At 49.7% G+C, this 19,984-nt stretch overlaps 2 protein-coding genes across 5 annotated transcripts; one reads left to right on the plus strand and one right to left on the minus strand.

Moving 5' to 3' along the window:
• Window positions 1–2,092: 2,092 nt before the first annotated feature.
• On the minus strand, window positions 2,093–17,736 carry DEFB124 (defensin beta 124). Of its 4 annotated transcripts, XM_054541758.1 has the most exons (4): window positions 10,188–10,398; window positions 9,683–9,912; window positions 6,521–6,603; window positions 2,093–2,285 (listed from the first exon to the last, which is right to left on the minus strand). In XM_054541758.1, exons 2-4 carry the CDS (start codon window positions 9,889–9,891, stop codon window positions 2,128–2,130), a joined length of 450 nt encoding a protein of 149 aa, XP_054397733.1. In that variant the 5' UTR covers window positions 9,892–9,912; window positions 10,188–10,398; the 3' UTR covers window positions 2,093–2,127. The 4 variants fall into 4 exon arrangements, with proteins under 4 accessions (XP_054397733.1, XP_054397734.1, XP_024094750.2 ...); XM_054541759.2 differs by lacking the exons at window positions 9,683–9,912; window positions 10,188–10,398 and adding an exon at window positions 17,618–17,736; XM_024238982.3 differs by lacking the exon at window positions 9,683–9,912 and having other exon boundaries at window positions 10,188–10,404.
• Window positions 8,844–18,411, plus strand: REM1 (RRAD and GEM like GTPase 1). The gene is made up of 5 exons (XM_002830179.3): window positions 8,844–8,929; window positions 9,790–10,346; window positions 11,397–11,479; window positions 15,810–16,011; window positions 17,676–18,411. The coding sequence occupies exons 2-5, from the start codon at window positions 10,007–10,009 to the stop codon at window positions 17,945–17,947; spliced, it is 897 nt and encodes a 298-aa protein (XP_002830225.3). The 5' UTR covers window positions 8,844–8,929; window positions 9,790–10,006; the 3' UTR covers window positions 17,948–18,411.
• The last annotated feature ends 1,573 nt before the right edge of the window (window positions 18,412–19,984 follow it).

A 19,984-nucleotide genomic window follows, 5' to 3' on the forward strand; every position in this document is an offset into this window, starting at 1 on the left:
TGAGCCACCACAGCCGGCCTATTTCTGGGTATTTCTGTATAGTGAAAATACTAATGATTTTAGTTTTCTTATTTGTGCTTCTCTGTTTACATGTTTTCCAATGAACATGTTACTTTTACAATTAGAATAAAAAGTGTTATTTTTAAAGTACAAATAAGAATGACTCTGGAGTCTGGCACAGTGGCTCATGCCTGTAATCCCAACACTTTGGGAGGCCGAGGCAGGAGGATTGCTTGAGGCCAGGAGTTCAAGACCAGCCTGGGCAACATAGCAAGACTCTGTGTCTACAAAAAATACAAAATTTAGCCAGGCATGGTGGTGCACGCCTACAGTCCCAGCTACTGGGAAGGCTGAGGTGGGAGGACTGCTTGAGCCTGGGAGTTCAGGGCTGCAGTGAGCCATGATTGCACCACTGCATTCCAGCCTGGGCAACAGAGCAAAACTGTCTCCAAAAAAAGACTGACTCTGGGAGACAAAATCAGGTGGCAGAGGATCAGGACAGAGTTCCAGCTCCACCACTTCCTAGGTTTATGACCTGGGCAACTTTCTTAGTTGCCTTATAGAGTCTTAGTTACCTTACAGAAAAGGCAAAGATAGGCCGGCTGTGGCAGCTCACACCTGTGATCCCAGCAACTTGGGAGGCCAAGGCAGGAGGATCACTTGAGCCCAGAAGTTCAGCCTGGGAAACATAGCAAGACCCCATGTTTTTTTGTTTGTTTGGTTTTTGTTTTTTGTTTTTGTTTTTAGCAAGACACCATCTCTACAAAACAAACAAACAAACAAACCAAAAACATATTAGCCAGGTATGGAGGCATACACTTATAGTCCTAGTTCCTCAGAGGCTGAGGCAGATTGCTTGAGCCCAGGAGTGTGAGGCTGCAGTAAGCTATATGATCTCCACTGTGCTCCAGCCTGGGCAACAGAGTGAGGACCTGTGTTAAAAAAGAAATGAGAGAGAGGAGAGAGAGAGAGAGGGAGGGAGGGAGGGAGGGAGGAAGGAAAGAAGGAAGGAAGGAAGGAAGGAAGGAAGGAAGGAAGGAAGGAAGGAAGGAAGGAAGGAAGGAAGGAAGGAGATAATAATATATAACTGTGGGAATTCAATGAGGTGGTATGAATAAAGCAATTGGTACTTTCTAAAGGATACTTATATATCATCATCTCAACCATTCAATGATTGGTTTGGCTTGAGTAGAACCTGTCCTCCAAAAAAGCACTTCTGAGCACCTATCCAGGTAACTTCCTTCTCTAGCATCCCAGAGCCACCAGGCTCACCTTGCACATCTCCAGTGTCAGGGGACTCCCTTCCTCCCAAAATTTCCCCATCACACTGTCCTGTCCTACCAGCATGTGGCTCCATTCCTTGACATGTCACTCGGGAACTATATGGCCTTCAACAAGTCACTTTCCCTCTCTGGGCTTGAGGGCCTCATCTGTGAGGTATTTTGGGGACTCTTCCACCCTAGAATCGGCTGGTCTCTTCGGCTTGTTGGGTGTATCCTAATGACTTAGGAAGCTGGATGTATGCTTAGATGAGGGTCTGTTTGAACACTGGGAGGAAAATGGCAGTTCATATGTGAAAATGGCAGTTTAATTTTCAGAAAAGTATCTAGTCTGTTGGTCTTGGCTTCAGCCCGAAGTCATTAGGATACCCTATAAAGGAACATAGGAAAACCCTTTCACGCTCAGTGGGGCCTGCCTCTCAAGCCAAATGTGCCGTCTCATTCTGAATTCCAGAAGCTTATTATTGACTCTACTATAATTATTCACTGTTATTATCAACTATATTATTAACTCTTGTTATTATTAACTCCACCTTTCTTCTTGCATTTCTTCTATAAAGTGCTAATCTCCTGATATTATAATTAGTCCCATTTTATGGTTGAGGAGACTTTCAGAGGTTCAGTAATTTTTCCGGAGTTGGACAGAGAGAAAGTGACATGGCCAGGACCGGAACCATTTACAATGGTCATTAGCGCCCACTCTCCACAGGTCCCTCACCTCCCTCCACAGACCATTTCTCCCACATCCTAGACCTATCCCCCACCCCTGGGGGGAGAGGAGCACAGGCGAGCAAGCAGAAAGAAGAGACAACTGGCAGCCTGTGTTTTATTAGACAGCAAGAACCAGCTACTCATATTCATGCTTGGGGACCGGTGGAGGTTTCAACGCATAGGAGAGACAGCACAGGGACGAATCCGGGCACAGGTGCATGTAAGTTTCTTGCCTTGTGCAGTAAGTTCGGCAGGCCCCTTGACCCTTCCAGCACCGTTTGAATTCACTTCTCCCTAAGCAGAGGAAGACCACAGGTCACAGAGCAGCCCATGGGTCACACGTTAGACCACTGGTCACAAGTTAGGCCACAGATTCACTAACACTGGTCACAAGTTAGCTCTCTGGTCATCTGTTAGATCACTAGTCATAGATGAAAGTACTGATTACAAGTTAGGTTAGACCACATGTCATAGGTTAGACCATTAGTTACAAATTAGAGACTAAGGCCAGGAGCGGTGGCTCACGCCTATAATCCCAGCACTTTGGGAGGCTGAGGCAGGCAGATCATCTGAGGTCAGGAGTTTGAGACCAGCCTGGCCAACATGACAAAACCCCTTCTCTACCAAAAATACAAAAATTAGCTGGGTGTGGTGGCAGGTGCCTTTAGTCCCAGCTACACGGGAGACTGAGGCAGGAGAATCACTCGAACCCAGGAGGAGGAGATTGCAGTGAGCTGAGATTGTACCACTGCACTCCAGACTGGGCAACAGAGGGAGACTCCATCTCAAATAAATAAACAGAAACTAATTTCTTGTCCAGGTAAAGCCACACACCAGGTACACGTAAGCACTTTTCATAACAACACTATACGATTATAGTTAGTCTTATTACAATCCCTGCTATACAGGTAAGGAAACTGAGGCTCAGTGAGGTTAATAACCTTATCCAGCTGGGCACAGTGGCTCATGCCTATAATCCCAGCACTTTGGGAGGCTGAGGCAGGCGGATCACCTGGGGTCAGGAGTTCGAGACCAGCCTGGCCAACATGGCAAAACCCCATCTCTACTAGAAATATAAAAATTAGCCGGGCCTGGTGGCAGGCGCCTGTAATCTCAGCCACTCGGGGGGCTGAGACAGGAGAATCGCTTGAACCCGGAAGGCGGAGGCTGCAGTGAGGCAAGATCGTGCCACTGCACTGCAGCCTTGGCAACAAACTAAGACTCCATCTCAAAAAGAATATATATATATATAAAATAACCTTATCCAAAGTCATACCACCATTGAGGAGCAGAACTAGGACTCAAACCCAAGCAATTCGGCTTCAGAGTCCACACCCATTACACAAACTGCCCCTGGCACATAGGGACTTGTTTAATGTTAGGTTTTAGTGAAGGAATTTCCAACCATAGGCCACGGAAAAGGTAAGGCTTTGGGGGAACAGGTCCTTTGCTCCCTCCAAGGGTCTTTGGTCACAACATGGGATGGAGCCTGTCCTTCATTTATTCACTCAATAAACGCGGAGCACTAGAAGTACTACAACGAACAATATGGCCATGGTCCCTGCTCTCAAGGAGCTTCCAGCATCAAGGAAGACAGTTAAAAAACAAGCATATAAATACAAGAAATAGATTCTGTGGTAACTGCCACACTGGAAATGATGAGGGTACTGTGATGGCCAGTTAGAACGCATGTGGGAAGTGAGGGGAGACTAGGACCACGTAGACAAGCTTGACTGTTAAATGGCATTTCTGGACATACAACCTCAGACTAGCAGAGAACAAGCAGGCCAGAAGAAATAGCACTGAGTGGGAGGTGGAGGGGAAAGACTTCCCTGCATCTCTCTGGATTAAAACACATCCCATGTAATCCTCAAATGATGCCTTAGGCATATCCACAGGTTTTATTCAACCCTGCCGAGCAGTCCACACTTCCATCTTACTAAGGTAGGGAACCTTAGAATGATACAGTGCTGGCCTCAAAATCTCCAAGAGGCAAAGAATCCACCCTCTGAAGACGGTGTGTAGTATAATCGCTAACAGTGTGGTGTGAACCCAGCTCAGACCTCCTGGGTCCAAATCCCAGCTCAGTCATTTCCCATTGAGTGACCTTGGCCTCGGTTCCTCACCTGTACAACTCTCCTTCAGAGCACAATTAAAGGATCACTTTAGCACAGTGCCTGGCACGTAGTAAATGCTCAATAAATAGGAGGCAAGATTATCAGCATGACAGCTTAGATTGCTGGAATAACCAGGACCCATTCTAGGTAAATCCTCTCACTTACCAGTAAAAGGAGGAATGAACTTGCCCAAGCTCCCATAGCCACTAAGTGGTGGGTCTGGAACCAGAACCCAAGATCCTAGCTCCCAGGTGAGGACACTTTCTATAATTTTTTTTTTTTTTTTGAGACAGGATCTCACTCTGTTGCCCAGGCTGGAGTGAAGTAGTGCAATCTCGGCTCACTGTAGCCTCTACTTCCTAGGCTCAAGCAATCCTTCCACCTCAGCCTCCTAAATAGCTAGGACTACAGGTGCACACCACTATACCCAACTAATCTTTTCGTTTTTTGTAGAGATGGGGTCTCCCTATGTTGCCCATGCTGGTCTCGAAGTCCTGGGCTCAAGTGATCCTCCCGCCTTGGCCTCCCAAAGTGCTAGGATTTACAGGTATGAACCACCACACCCAGCCAAGAAATACTCTTAGCACACGATCGCATTTGAACTTCCCAATCACTCCAATATCCAGGAGCAGTTCCTTTCTCCTGCATGATCTGCACTCTCTTCCTCATATCTGACTCTGTCTCCCACCAATTTCCTTTGTGATCCCTCCCCCAGCCACACCAACCTCCTTGCTGCTGTTCAAACACATCCATCACCCTGCCTTAGGGCCTTGGCCCTTGCTGCTCCCTCTGCCTGGAACGATCTTCCCTCGTATTTTCACCTTATTCAGACCTCTATTCAAACCCACTTTATATAAAATAAGATCACTGGAATTTACTTCAAAATAATTCACGGGAGAGGAGAGGGAAGTGAATAACAAAACAGGATTGGTTCAAATTGGTAATTGTTGAGGTTGGGTGATGGGTAATAGGGGCTCTTTTTTTTCTTTTTCTTTTTCTTTAAGACGGAGTCTCACTCTGTTGCCAGGCTGGAGAGCAGTGGCACAATCTCGGCTCACTGCAACCTCCGCCTCCCGGGTTCAAGTGATTCTCCTGCCTCAGCCTCCCGAGTAGCTGGGACTACAGGCGCCCACCACCATGCCCAACTAATTTTTTGTATTTTTAGTAGAGACGGGGTTTCACCATGTTGGCCAGGATGGTCTCCATCTCTTGACCTCATGATCCACCCGCCTCACCCTCCCAAAGTGCTGGGATTACAGGCGTGAGCCACCGCGCCCAGCCGGGGTTCTTTATACTATTTATTTCTTATTTCTGGTTGAAATTTTCCTAAATACCAAAGTTTCTGGCTGGGCTCATGCCTGTAATCCCAGCACTTTGGGAGGCCAAAGCTGGAGAATTGCTTGAGGCCAAGAGTTTGAGACCAGCCTGAGCAACATAGTGAGGCCCCGTCTCTACAAAAATTTAAAAATCAAAGAAGTATCTTTTAAAAACTCATGCTGTTACAGTATTCTCTATTTCTGCATAAGTTTAAATTTTCCCATAATAAAAATGTTTAAAACTCACCTTGTTTATTTATGTTATTATCTCTACTTTCATGTATATGTGAAATTTTCCAAAATAGAAAGTTTTTAAAAAGAAAAAACTCTAGGCCGGGCGTGGTGGCTCATGTCTATAATCCTAGCAATTTGGGAGGCCGAGGCGGGTCGATCACCTGAGGTCAGGAGATCTAGACCAGCCTGACCAACATGGTGAAACCCCATCCCTACTAAAAATATAAAAATTAGCCAGGCATGGTGGCACGTGCCTGTAATCCCAGCTACTCGGGAGGCTGAGGCAGGAGAATCGCTTGAACCTGGGAGGCAGAGGTTGCAGTGAGCTGAGATCATGCCATTGCACCACAGCCTGAGCAGCAAGAATGAAACTCCGTCTCAAAAAGTAGAAAAAGAAACAAATCTTATTAGAGACCTTCTCTGTCCATCCTCATCAGCCTTCCCATCCCCACCCCCTCCATGCACACACCACTCTAACCCCTTCCCTTGCCTTTCCTCTTCTCAGCACTTATCACCACCCAACATATGTTTATCCGCTTCTTTTCTATCTCCACCAACTAAAATGTCAGCTGCATGAAAGCAAGGAACTTCTTTTCTTTCACTGCTACATGTCTTTCACTGTTACAATTTCACAACAATCATAAATGAATATTTATTGAGAGAATCCCATTTTATAGATTAGGAAACTGAGGTGCAGGCTGATTTAGCAACTTGCTCTAAGTTGCCCACCAAGTCAGTGGTGGGGCCAGAACTTAAATGCTGATAGAGGCCCCTCTGTCCTCCAGGACCTGAGAGTCTAGTCCTCATTTTTACAAGCACGCACGTGCACACACACACACACACATGCACACGATGTTGTTACCTGGTGGCACATGACCCAGAACCAGGAGAGCCACAAGGAACAGAAGCAGCTGTGTCATGGCCACAGGGCTCCTGGGGAGGCTGCTGGAGAGAACACAAGAGGAGAGACCCGAGCATGCTGAGCCTCGCTGCTTCCAGCCCAGCCTTTATTGAGCTGCAGATGAAGGCAGTGCTGTGGGCAGCAGGCCTAAGTGGGAGTATGAGGCCATGTGGTCCCCAGGCTGCTTGGGATCTTAGCCAACTACGTGGGAACTGGTCAGCCACACCCTCCAGAGCCTGTTGAGCTCGGAAGCTGGGGGTAGAATTTTCTGAGGCAGTGTCTAGGGTCAGAAATTAGACATCTTCCCCACCTAAGACAGTGGAAAAAGTCTGGACTTAAGAGAGACCTCGTTCAATCCCCGCATCTCCCCCTAACTGCTGTGAGACATCAGGCAAGTCACTTAACCTCTCTGAGCCTCAGGCTGTTGTCTGTGAAATGACGACAAGCATCTCTTACAAGGCCAAGTGACCAGCATGTATGTAGGCCTACTCTAAAATGGGAAAAGTAATAGTACCCATGTCATAGAGAGTAATAGCTACCCATCTCATTTAGGGGACTAAATGAAGTAATACAGTGCCTCCTATAGTGTGGTTCCCCCAGCAAGCAGCAGCAACACCTGGGACTTGTTAGAAATGCCAGTTCTTTAGCCCTACCCCAAACCTACTGAATTCACCTCTTCCTAAGCAGAGGAAGACCACAGGTCACAGAGCAGCCCATGGGTCACAGGTTAGACCACTGGTCACAAGTTAGACCACAGATTCACTAACACTGGTCACAAGTTAGCTCTCTGGTCATTTGTTAGATCACTAGTCATAGATGAGAGTATGGGTTTGTTAAGCAAAATGTGGCTTAACAAGCCCTCCAAGTGATTCTAACACACTGCCAAAGTTTGAGAACCCCTGAGATAATATTCGTGCAGAGCTTAGAACAGTGTCTGGTACACAGGAATCTAAGTTGCATCATGAAAGATGAGTAGGGGAAAAGGTATCCTGGGCAGAAAGAACAGAATGTGCCTAAAAGAGTGGTGCATGAGCCAAGCAAGGGTTTTCCTGGGAGGAGAGGTTGAAATGATTCTGCAGAGAATATGATGGGGCTTGAATGCCAAGTTCAGACTTTTGTATTATAGACAACCAAAAGTTTTTTAGCAAGAGTGTAAGCTGTTCAGATTATAGTTTTAAATAAAGAAACTGAAACCCAAAGAAGGAAGTTGACTTGCCTAAGGTCACACAGCAATTGTGCTGCAGAGATGGAAGAGCCAAGTCACCTCACTCCCAGACAATGAAGGGTGCTGCACCACTCATGGCCCATCTTGCAAATTAGAAAGGTAAGCTTAGAGGGCCAAGCCACGGAAGGAAGCCAGGCATGAGGGGGTTCTGCATCAGCTCCAAGACTTGTGGGGGCTGAGCCAGTCTGTTCAGCTGCTGTGGGAGTTATTCCAAGCTGAACACCTGAATCCCCTCAGCCATGACAATGAGCCCCACCCACAGGTGCAGCCTGGTCTCCGTGGGCTCCACACATGTACACACCCCAATTTCTCAAGACCTAAAGGGAGGCACCCCAGTCAAAGAGTCTGGATCCTGGCCCCTTGGATGGCCGACGTCACCAACGATCTCTTTCCTCCTCCTCCATACCTAGGAGCATTTTTTTTTAAGCCATGAGTGATAGAAACAGTAGACAGAATGGCAGAGACCTCAGGCCCAGGCCCAGCTAAGCCTCAGTTGGTGAATGAATGAATGATGCCAAAATAAGATTTTCAGAATTCTTCAGTGCAGACTTCCTGAGCTCTCTCTTCCTCCAAGCCACCTCCCAAAATTAATTCTTCATCCAGAGCAGAGTTTCTTAAAGTGAGGTCAGTGAACCGTCTGCATCAGGATCACTTGGGGCACTTGTTTAAAACGCAGATTCCCGAACCCCTCTCCCAGCACTGTGGAATCCGCCTCACTTGGAAGGTGGGACCTGAAAATTTAGCAAGTTCCCCAAGTGGTTTTTCTGGAGGCTAATGTGTTGGTGCATCCCCTTGATGGAGTGGACAGATGTGGACGCAGATGGAGCTCCAGACCCAGGAATCCAGAGCCCCCATCCTTCCTTTCTCGTCTGCCACCCTCACCCGGTGCGTAGGGCTGGCAGAAGCGGGTCAGCTGAGCGCTGCACTTTCAGAAAAGTCACAGAGCGGCCAGGGCCTTGGGGCGGGGACCCCGGGGCTGCCCTAATGGGGCGGGGCTGGATGGGGCGGGGTCGCGGCTCCTCCCCGGGCCGAGGCGGCGAGGGGAGGGGAACTGGCCTGAGGGGCTGCGCGCGGAGGCGGGTGGTACAGCCTGGAGCATCCAGCCGCTGGAGCTGCGAGGGACCCTGGACCCCTCCCACGCCGAGGTAAAGCCCTGCGCTACGCGCCGCCAACTTGCTCAAGTTGGAGCAGAGTTCGCCAGGCGATTGAAGGGGGATTCGGCAGCGTTGGCAGGAATAGGGGGGCTTCGAAACCGCGTCCCGAGGGTGAGGGTCTTCAGACCTGGGACCCGGAGAGCTGGATAGCCCTGGACAAAGACCCCTCCAACCCCAGGATGGGGGATTCACACCCGGGATGCCGGCTGAGAAAGCTCGGACCCAGACTCCAGGAATGGCACAGCGTTCCCAGGCCCTGTGGTCTGCCCTCCCCGTCCCCTGCCAGGACCCTGTCCTGTCACCTAACCTGGGGCCTGACCGGCGGCAGCTCCCGTCCCCAAAAGCAGTTGGAAGCCGTAGCGCCAGCCGCTCCTGAATTTTTCACACAGGGGGCGGGTCAGACACGCGGTTCCCATGGCACTAGGGCACTCGGGTTACAGTCGGGTTACCCCCATACCCCGCTCGCGCTTCTGGAGTGCCAACCCGCCCTCCTGCCTCTTCCTCCTCAGACCCCGTGAAATTGGGCATCGAAAGTTAAGTAGCCCCTACCCTTGGGGGAGACCTGAAACTGCACTCCCAACCCAGAAGCTGTGAAAGAGACCGGTGGGGAAGGGGAGGAAGGGGACAATTCAGATGCCTTTCAGAGCCAGGGCCTCATGTTCTGTGAGAAGGGCAGGTCCGTGTACACGGAATGGGGAGTGTGCATGTGAAGACATCCCACCTCACTACTGCCCCTCCACCTGCCTGTCTGTCATCAGGAGTAGATCATCCTTAAGACAAGGGAATGGCCTCTGGGTGTGCATGTCTGTGTGCTCACAGCCTGCACACTCACTCCTTCCATCCGGTTCCAGGTTTACGCAGAGCCTGAGGCCAGAAAACCTAGGGACTTTCTGCCCCAAGAAGCTGAGGCACCTCCTACTGCCATCTGAAGAGGGGAATCTGGAAGAAGCCATCTCAAGCAGCTCATCAGGACGCTATAGAAAGAAGCAGCTCAAAGCAATTGGCTGACAGCCAATTCCCCCTTCTTTCAGAAGGAAAGAAGGAAGAAGCAAACCCCCCCTACCAAAGATGACACTCAACACTGGGCAGGAAGCAAAGACCCCTCTGCACCGGCGAGCCAGCACCCCACTGCCCCTGTCCCCACGGGGCCGCCAGCCTGGCCTCCTGAGCACAGTACCTTCCACTCAATCCCAGCATTCCCGGCTGGGCCAATCAGCCTCCCTCAACCCTCCCACCCAGAAACCTTCACCTGCCCCAGATGATTGGTCTTCTGAATCCAGCGACTCTGAAGGCTCCTGGGAGGCTCTCTACCGTGTGGTGCTACTTGGAGATCCTGGAGTGGGGAAGACCAGCCTGGCCAGCCTCTTTGCAGGGAAGCAAGAGAGGGACCTCCATGAACAGCTGGGAGGTAGGGGCCATATGGGCTGGGCTGGGATGTGGCCAAAGGAGTGAAAGCCCTGTCACCAGGGACACAGGGCTGCCAAGAACAGTTGTACAAGTCATGCACTGTTCAACTCTAAGGGGCATCATTCACTTAGACTATGACATGCACGATGCCCCCCCGCCCTCCAAAGTTGTACAGGGCACAGCCTGCACAATGGTCAAGGGGAGGGAAATTCTTGAACAGAACAAGAATTTTGCCAACTTCCCATGAATGAGAAGTATATGATTCATTTCCATGTCATGCGGGTGGCAATTCTGAATTCCATGTCAAGAAATGGTGGACTTCCACCAAGGTCAGAAACTCCCCTCCCCGACTCCTCTAACTCTTAGATTCTCTCAGTCCCATAGACACCCATCCATGGTCACCATGATCTACAGCAAAACTAAGATCCTTTGCAGAAGGGTGACTCCCAGACCGCAAGTTCTGGGCCCTGGGTTGCTTTATTCCCAAGAACTGCTGTGAGCTGAGAGTGTCGGGGGCCCCAGGATGATGGGGTACAGGGAAGATAGAAGAGATGAAGGTAGGCCCCTGAAGGACTGGCCAAAAGGACATAGGGTGAGTGGGGGGAGGGGGTTGATTAAATGCAGAGAAAAGGTAGGGACATCTAGCCAGACTCCTCTCTAGTCTTGACTTCTCTCCCCCAGCCTCAAGAGTGAGAACCCATATGTGTTACAGATAGGGAGACTGAGGTCAAGAGAGGATAACGTGACCTGCCTGAAGCACGCACTAAGTCAGAGACAGAGCAGGCCTGGGAGAATTCCTAGCCCAACTTTAACCCACCACCCCACCTTCATTCAATCAATCAAATCTTTCTGGCACCTACTATGCGCCAGGTACTATGGCAGCTGGGGAGACATGGGTTCCTACCAGGAGAGACAGGCATCAAACAAGTGTGATAAGCGCTTCCGAGGACAAGTGGAGGGGGCGATGTGACCAGAAATGGGGGATAGGGAACACCACACTCTCTCAGGCTTGCCCCTCCTCCCTGAGATCCAGCTCTTCCCTCGGTTGCAGAAGATGTATATGAGAGGACCCTCACAGTGGATGGAGAAGACACCACACTGGTGGTCGTGGACACCTGGGAGGCCGAGAAACTGGTATGGCACTGCAAGCAGAATTTGGGAAGAGGGGTGCTGAGCCTAATACTAGACTCCTTCCTGTCCCCTCCTGGGACACTACAGATCAGGTGTAAGCAAGAGCCATCCTCAGCACCCTCCCCCAAAACCCACAGCTCCTAAGCAGTCTTTCCAATCCCAAACAGAAGACCCTTATGACCCTGACCCCTTTTCTCACTCCACAATCCCCTCCTAGCAGCCATCTCAGAATGTACTTCTCCCCCTGCAGACCTCCCCATCATTATTTCCACCCTCGTCCCACCCCTCCCACCCACATTGTGCAGAAGGAATGCTGGATTTGGCCCCAAAGTACCTAAGGCTGAATCCCCTTTCTTTTTCTTACTAGTTGTGTAGTTTTGTGCAATTGACTTAACCACTCCGAGCTTCAGTTTTCTCAACTGATAAATGGGTTAACCATTCCTGCCTTCCTCATCAGCTAGTTTTTTAAAGTTCTTATGCAATTTCAGAGGTAAGCCCAGTTTAAAGCATGAAAAACTGCTGAATGGGGTGAAGAATTGTAAATGATAACTCTTAGTAATTATGACTCGGTAGCTAGAGAAAAAGGAAATCAGAGCAGGAAGAGAGCAGTAGGCAGGAACATGTCCCTGTTATGATTTTATCTTGTTTATGTTTTCTTTTCTTTTGCTACATGGGTAATACATGCTCATTGTAGAACTCTGAGGAAAAACACCTAAGCAAAGAGAAGGATCTAAAATCACCTGGGATCCCATCTCTCTAAGGGATAGGCTGCTCAAAAACTAAATGGTGAGTCTTCTGATTCCCATCCTACTGATGAGGAAACCAAAGACCAGAGCGGTTAAATAATAATAATAATGTGTCCAAAGCTCTCAAATAGCAAGTGAGATTCAAACCCAGATCTACAAAATCTTTGTAGATCTTATTCTTTTTTTTTTTTTTTTAGACAGAGTTTCACTCTTGTTGCCCAGGCTGGAGTGCAGTGGCGCCATCTCGGCTCACTGCAACCTCCGCCTCCCAGGTTCAAGCGATTCTCCTGCCTCAGCCTCCCAAGTAGCTGGGATTACAAGCACCTGTCACCACGCCCAGCTAATTTTTGTATTTTTAGTAGAGATAGGGTTTCATCGTGTTGGTCAGGATAGTCTCGAACTCCTAACTTCAGACGATCCACCCGCCTCGGCCTCCCAAAGTGCTGGGATTACAGGCATGAGCCACCATGCCCGGCTGAGGCTGTATTCTTATGCATTAGGACTGCATAAGAGTCCTCGTCTTATGACTGTCCTCCCCCTCAAGAGCATCACCTTCTGAACCTTCAGCTGAGGTTTCAGTCATTTGCTCATTCATTCATTCAGAAATACTTGCTGGGTGTCTATCATGGACCAGGAACTTGGAGACACAGAGATGAATAAGGCAGACAGGCCCTCTGGCCTCGTGGACCTCACAGGCTGGTGAGAGGGTCTACTTTTCATATGCAGCTGAGAATGCTATGGGGCAGTGTCCAGCAAGTTAAGATGGGTGATCAGACTGGGAGTCCCACTCGGGAGACAGCGGAGAAAGGATACTAGACTAGAAGGCAGGAACTAGAACTCCACACCCAGCTTGCTTTCGCCTTGAGAACATTTTCTCCCCTTTTCTGGCCTTTTATTTTCCAATCAGCAAAATTAGGAAACTGAACCGGTTTCCCTGATCGGTGACTATGAAGAGAGGTCTCAAAGAGGGTCCAAGCTGTAGCAGCATTATTGAAATAAGTATCCATCCATTCCATCTGTGCGCAACATGGTACTCTGATATCAGAGAGGCTGAATCTGACAGAATTGGGTGGGCCTTAGGACCTTAGTGTACCAAGTTGGCTGACCATCAGGGCCACTTGGAGTGTATTAAAAATCAAATTATCAGCTGGGCGCGTTGGCTCATGTCTGTAATCCCAGCACTTTGGGAGGCCGAGGTGGGCGGATCACCTGAGGTAGGGAGTTTGAGACCAGCCTGACCAACATGGAGAAACCCCATCTCTACTAAAAACACAAAATTAGCCAGGTGTGGTGGTGCATGCCTGTAATCCCAGCTACTCAGGAGGCTAAGGCAGGAGAATCACTTGAACCTGGGAAGCGGAGTTTGCGGTGAGCAGAGATCATGCCATTGCACTCTAGCCTAGACAACAAGAGGGAAACTCTGTCTCAAAAAAAATAAATAAATAAGTAATAAAAATCAAATTATCAGGCCTCACCCTGGCCCTCGCCCTCAGCCTGGGCAACAGAGCGAGACTCCATCTCAATAAAGATCGATAGATAGATAGATAGATAGATAGATAGATAGATAGATAGATAGATACTAGAGCCCCACTTTTAGAGCTTCTTATTCTTTTTTTTCTTTTCTTTTTTTTTTTTTTTTTTGAGATGGAGTCTCGCCCTGTCACCTAGGCTGGAGTGCAGTGTCGTGATCTCAGCTCACTGCAACCTCCGCCTCCCAGGTTCAAGCTATTCTTCTGCTTCAGCCTCCCGAGTAGCTGCGACTACAGGCACCCACCACCACGCCCAGCTATTTTTGTATTTTTAGTAGAGACAGGGTTTCACCACGTTAGCCAGGCTGGTCTCAAACTCCTGACCTCACGTGATCTGCCCACCTCAGCCTCCCAAAGTGCTGGGATTACAAGCATAAGCCACCACGCCCAGCTGAGAATCTATATTTTTAATCACACTCCCAATGAGTTCATACCAACAAATCCATGCACCAACTGGCTTTTGTCATCTTGACATACAGCAAATCCTCCAAAAATATTTGTGCAATGAATGAATGAATGGTCAAGACTCACTTTCTCATTCTAGAGATGGGGAAAACTAAGACCCAAAGGAAGAAACCTGTCCATATTCAAGGTTGAGAACCCACATCTGTCTGACTCACCCTAAGGTTATTTGGCCTGGGAAATGATCAATATGGCTGTTGAGAACTTACCCCCCTTTGACAATGACATTGACCACGAATCTGATGCTTTCCTATTCATCACCAAATTCCCATTTGGTTATCAGAAAATTTCTGGCTTCTGACCGAGCACGGTGGCTCACGCCTGTAATCCCAGCACTTTGGGAGGCCGAGGTGGGTGGATCACCTGAGGTCAGGAGTTTGAGACCAGCCTGGCCAACATCGTGAAACCCCGTCTCTACTAAAAACACAAAAATTAGCCGGGCATTGTGGCAGGCGCCTGTCATCCCAGCTACTCAGGAAGCCGAGGCAGGAGAATCACTTGAACCTGGGAGGCGGAGGTTGCAGTAAGCCAAGATCATGCCACTGCACTCCAGCCTGGGAGACAGAGTAGGACTCCATCTCAAAAAAAAGAAAAATGAAAGAAAATTTCTGGCTTCTTCACTACCTCACAACCACACTCAGTCTTTCTCACTTCAGGCCTTAGCTCTGACTGTTCCCCTTTGTCTGGAATCTCTTCTCTTCTGCTTGGCCTCCCCCTCCTTTCTAACCCCATTCACCAGTCCCCTGTGAAGCCCTCGAATACTCTGCCAGGTGCGGCTGTTCTGGCCTCCCCACCCCACTCCTCTAGTCACTTACACATGCCTCTTACTGGTACTTTCACACTACACTATAACTCCCATTTCCATAAGCTCTCTTCCAGACCATGAGCTTTTGGAGGGCAAAAACCATGTCTTATTCAACACTTATAAAGTTACTACCCAGGTAGTCCAGTCTTGGAGGGCTGTCCCTAACAAAAGATCACCATCCGAAATATCAAAAGCACTGCAGTTCTTTCTTTTTCTTGGTCAAACAACTTGAAAGGACTCCACTTCTTAAAGTGCCCCTTGCCTCTCTCATCCCCTTGTGAACTTACACTTTACAGTTGCTCCTTCACCTCCGTCTTCAAAACTTTCCCAAAAAATGCCTTCCCCCTAAAGTCAGCCTCCTGTCCTCACTTCTCTGTCTTTTTTCTCTTCATTCTGGATTTCACCAGGCATAAAGAACCATCTGGCAAGGCTAAACCCTCCTCAGAAACAAGACAAAAGAGCTAAACAGGTCAAGGCAGAACCCTCTTTAGCAGGAACAGGAACCAAGTAAATTTTGCCTCCACTACCCAGCCTGCAAAAGTATCAGTGAGTGAGAGAATTCTGTGAGGTAGTGTTATTAGCCTAAATTTTTAAGCAGAGAAACTGAGGCTCAGAAAGGATCACCAATTTTCCCAAGGTGACACAGGGAATTATAGCAGAAGTTGTCCCCCACACCTGTCCAAACTATAAACCTCAAGCCCCATCCCACCCATTAGACCATCCCAGCTCCACCTTCCTCAGCCAGGGCCTAGATACCCTCTGAGGATGGGCCTTGGGTCCCTCTCCCGCAGGATAAAAGCTGGAGCCAGGAGTCATGCCTGCAGGGGGGCAGTGCCTATGTCATCGTATACTCCATCGCAGACCGAGGCAGCTTTGAGAGTGCCTCTGAGCTCCGCATCCAGCTGCGGCGCACCCATCAGGCAGACCATGTGCCCATCATCCTCGTGGGCAACAAGGCGGACTTGGCCCGCTGCCGAGAAGTCTCTGTGGAAGGTGAGCCCTCCATCCCACCCCCTCCTCTTCGCCTGGGCCCCACTGTCATGGCTGCTCCTCCAGCGCTCTTCATCTCACTGACTGTCCCTGCCAAGCTGCCCCTACCCTGCAGCCACTTGCCTAAGCCTGCAAGCTAGGAACTATTCTTGCCTCCCACTCACCACCCCCAAACCAGTCCCCAAGTCCTGTCAGGCCACCTCCATTAATCCCACATTCCCTTCCCTCTCTGCCTACAGTCTCTGTGCTATCCTGGCATCTCCACCTTCTCCAGTCCTCCTGCTTCTCAATTATTCCTCCTTGCCACCTGCCAGAATTTTCCAAGACCAGAGCTGAATTTGCACTTCTCAAAAATTCCTGTATGTGGTGGGGCATGGTGGCTCACAACTATAATCCTAGCACTTTGGGCGGCCAAGGCGGGAAGACTTGCTTGAGCCCAGGAGTTTGAGACCAGCTTTGGCAACACAGCAAGACCCTCTCTCTACAAAAAAGAAATAATAATTTTAACTCTTTTTTTAAAAAAATTCTGGCCAGGCCCAGTGGCTCACGCCTGTAATCCCAGCACTTTGGAAGACTGAGGCAAATGGGTCACTTGAGGTCAGGAGTTCAAGACCAACCTGGCCAACATGGTGAAACCCCATCTCTACTAAAAATACAAAAATTAGCCAGGCATGGTGGTGCACACCAGTAATACCAGCTACTTGGGCAGCTGATGCATGAGAATCACTTAAACCTAGGAGGCAGAGGCTGCAGTGAGCCAAGACCACGCCACTGCACTCCAGCCTGGGCCACAGAATGAGACTCTGTCTCAAAAAAATAATAATAATAATTTCCTCTATGAGCTCCCCTAGCCCCTTAATCAGAGACACTTTATCCACCAGGATGATAGGCCCAGTGCCTACAGGCTTTTCAAGGGCTTACATTTGAGAACTGAAAAGAACCATTATTGGCTCCAAAATACAGTGAAAAAAATTAGAAATTCAAATTTCGCAAAGCTTTGTCTGCAAAACATATTTTATCAACCAGCAACTACAAACCAAAACTTTAAATGTCATATATGGCTTGTATTTACAATGGGATAGGGACTATTTTAATAAGTTTGACATATCAGATAGGGCCCATAACAATTTTTAAATGGTCTTACTCACAGAGTAAAATCTAAAAAATGTGTAAACTAAGACCAGAGAGGAAAAAGCCAGTTTCACAGTCACCAGCCCCTGAGGACTAGAACTCGGGCCCAGTGGCATCCTGGAGGTGGAAGACCGTATGCTTTGTGAACAGACATCCAAAAAAAAAAAAAAAAAAACTGCAACATAAGCCCCAGGAGATTTTGTTAAAGCACAGATTTCCAGACCTCAACCCAAACCTACAGAATCAGAAACTCTGAGGGTGGGTCCAGGAATCTGCATTTAAACAAGCTCCTCCAGGTAATTCCAATCCACAGCAAATTAGACCCTTTACCTGGCATTCAATCTGACCCCTCCCTGACCCCAGCCTCTCTGTCTTCCCTCAAAGACCAGTTTGATTTATCTGAGTCCCCAGACAGCAGCACCAGGTATGGGCACAGGAAAAATTGCTTCCAATCGAGACTGAACACATCTCTTCCTACCTTTTTCTCCGCCTTCCGTTATGGCTCCACCACTCCTCGCCGGGCCCCGCCCCCTCAGAGGGCCGCGCCTGCGCTGTGGTGTTCGACTGTAAATTCATCGAGACATCCGCCACGCTGCAGCACAACGTGGCCGAGCTCTTCGAGGGCGTGGTGCGCCAACTGCGCTTGCGCCGCCGGGACAGTGCGGCCAAGGAACCCCCAGCACCCCGACGGCCGGCCAGCCTAGCCCAGCGCGCTCGTCGCTTCCTGGCACGCCTGACAGCCCGCAGCACACGCCGCCGGGCACTCAAGGCCCGCTCCAAGTCCTGCCACAATCTGGCCGTGCTCTGAAGCCGCCCGCCCTTCTGAGAGTTGGCGGGTCACTGAGGTGCATTCTGGGCTCCAGGGACGCCACTGCGGGGCAAAGGCGCCGTTACCTGGTGTCTGAATCATGGGTCTTGCTTGCCTGCTGACCTGATGGCCTGAGCATCCCCCAGATCCAAGCCTGGGGGACCCCGGGAAAGCGATGGACAGGCAGACGATGGGGCCAAAGCCCCAAGCTGGGCACAAAGTAGTTTTTTACGTGGTGGGTGTCTTTTTGTAAAAAAATCTTCCTTGTCCCTGGGCTCTGGCCAACCCTCAGAAACCCTCACAATAAACCAGACCAGAAGGATATCCCATCTGAATGCCCAGACCTCTCCGTCTCGGCGCTTCCAGGCATCTCCACCTACTGCCCTCCCATCTACACTTGACTGTAGAGTGGTTTGGCCTGCTGGCCTGGGCGTCAGGGCCCATCAATAAAGTACTTGGACCAATTTTGTGCGCAGGCCCTTCTCTCGACAGTGGATCACAACCACAGTTCCGTGACCAGCTACTTTCTCATTAACCCATTTTTTACGTTCTAGATTCACATGTCTGGAAGGACCTCAGTACTCATCCTGGCAATAGAATTGCTGGCGTTTGTTGGGAGCTGTGTACTAAGCTGTCACAACAATTAATCCTCCCAACACCTGGGAGAAGGGTTTACGATTAACCCCATTTTGCTCATTAGTAAACTGAGGCAGAGGACACCGAAGGCTCACCCAAGATCATACAGCTGCTATACGCGAAGTTGCCGGGATTCCAGCCCAGGCTTGTCAGACTCTAGTGACCAACATATCCATTGACCACTTTAAAGATGATACAGAACCCTATAGAATCTTGGCAAAACGAATTTAAAAACATAATTTCACATCCAATTTAAAGGAGGTTGGGGCAGGAGCTCTATGAAACTCAATCCATTAATCCCAGGGATGGACCCTAGTTTAATCCAACTCACTCATTTCACGAAGACAGAAACAAGCCTAGAGAGGGGAGGTGAGCATGCCAGAGTCACCCAGCCAGGGAGGACTACACCCCAGGGCCCAGCCTCCTCCTGGGTCTCCCTTTGGCTGTGCAGGAGGAAGGAGGTGGTGAGGCGTCCAGCCTGGCTGGGGTCAGGGCTGGGTGTTGGGGATCAGGTCAGGAGTTTCCAGCCCGAAAGGAAGGGATGTCACTGCTTTGAGAAGAAAACAAGACGCAAACCGTTTGGACCATCGTGTCCCTGACGCCGGACATCCCTTCCCCCAACTAGCCCAGACGCCCCAGCCCCGGGGGACACGGTGCAGAGAAAGACCGCAGCACCCGCCAGCCAGCCAGCAGCGTCCTCCAGCCGCGAATCCCCGTACCCCAGCCTTCCAACGGGGACGGATGGCACTCACTCCCACACCCCAACCCCAGCCTGGGGAAGGGAAAAAAAGGAAGGTCTTCCCCCACCCCAAGCTGTCTCCGGCCTGCGGTCAGGGGGAGGGGCTCTAGTTGTGGAAAGTTGGCAGAGGCGGCCGGCAGCAGCCGGGAGAGTGGAAAAAATGATATCAAACCCGGAAAAATGCAGGCCGGATGGAGGGCCGGAGTGGGCCCTGGGAGGTGAGAGGGCGGGAGGGAAGTGGGGAGAAGGAAGAACTGAGAAAATAAGAGGGGCCAGGGAGAGAGTGCAGGAGCTGGCTTTAGAAAACTGAGTACAATCGCCCTCATCCCCTCCTTTCTTCATCTACAAATATTTATTGAGGGCCTACTAAGTGCCAGGCACAGTGCCAGGCTCTGGGGAGACGTGGTGAACAGAAAGAGTGAGCTCACTGCTCGGTAGCTCACAGTAGGGTGGGCTGGCAGACTAGAAAACAAATCAGCAAATAAAAGAATCACAAACTGATAAGGAGCTGAAAATTAGAGTGGTCAGGGAAGGATCTGAAGATAATCCAGTCCAATCCCCCATCCTCAGATGGGAAAACTGAGGGCCAGAGAGAGAGAGAGAGAGAGAGAAAGAAAGAGCTTACCCCAGGCTACTCAGAATGTGGAAGAAATACTTGAGAA

Source organism: Pongo abelii, chromosome 21, assembly GCF_028885655.2.
Source record: "Pongo abelii isolate AG06213 chromosome 21, NHGRI_mPonAbe1-v2.0_pri, whole genome shotgun sequence".
Classification (NCBI taxonomy): Eukaryota; Metazoa; Chordata; class Mammalia; order Primates; family Hominidae; genus Pongo; species Pongo abelii.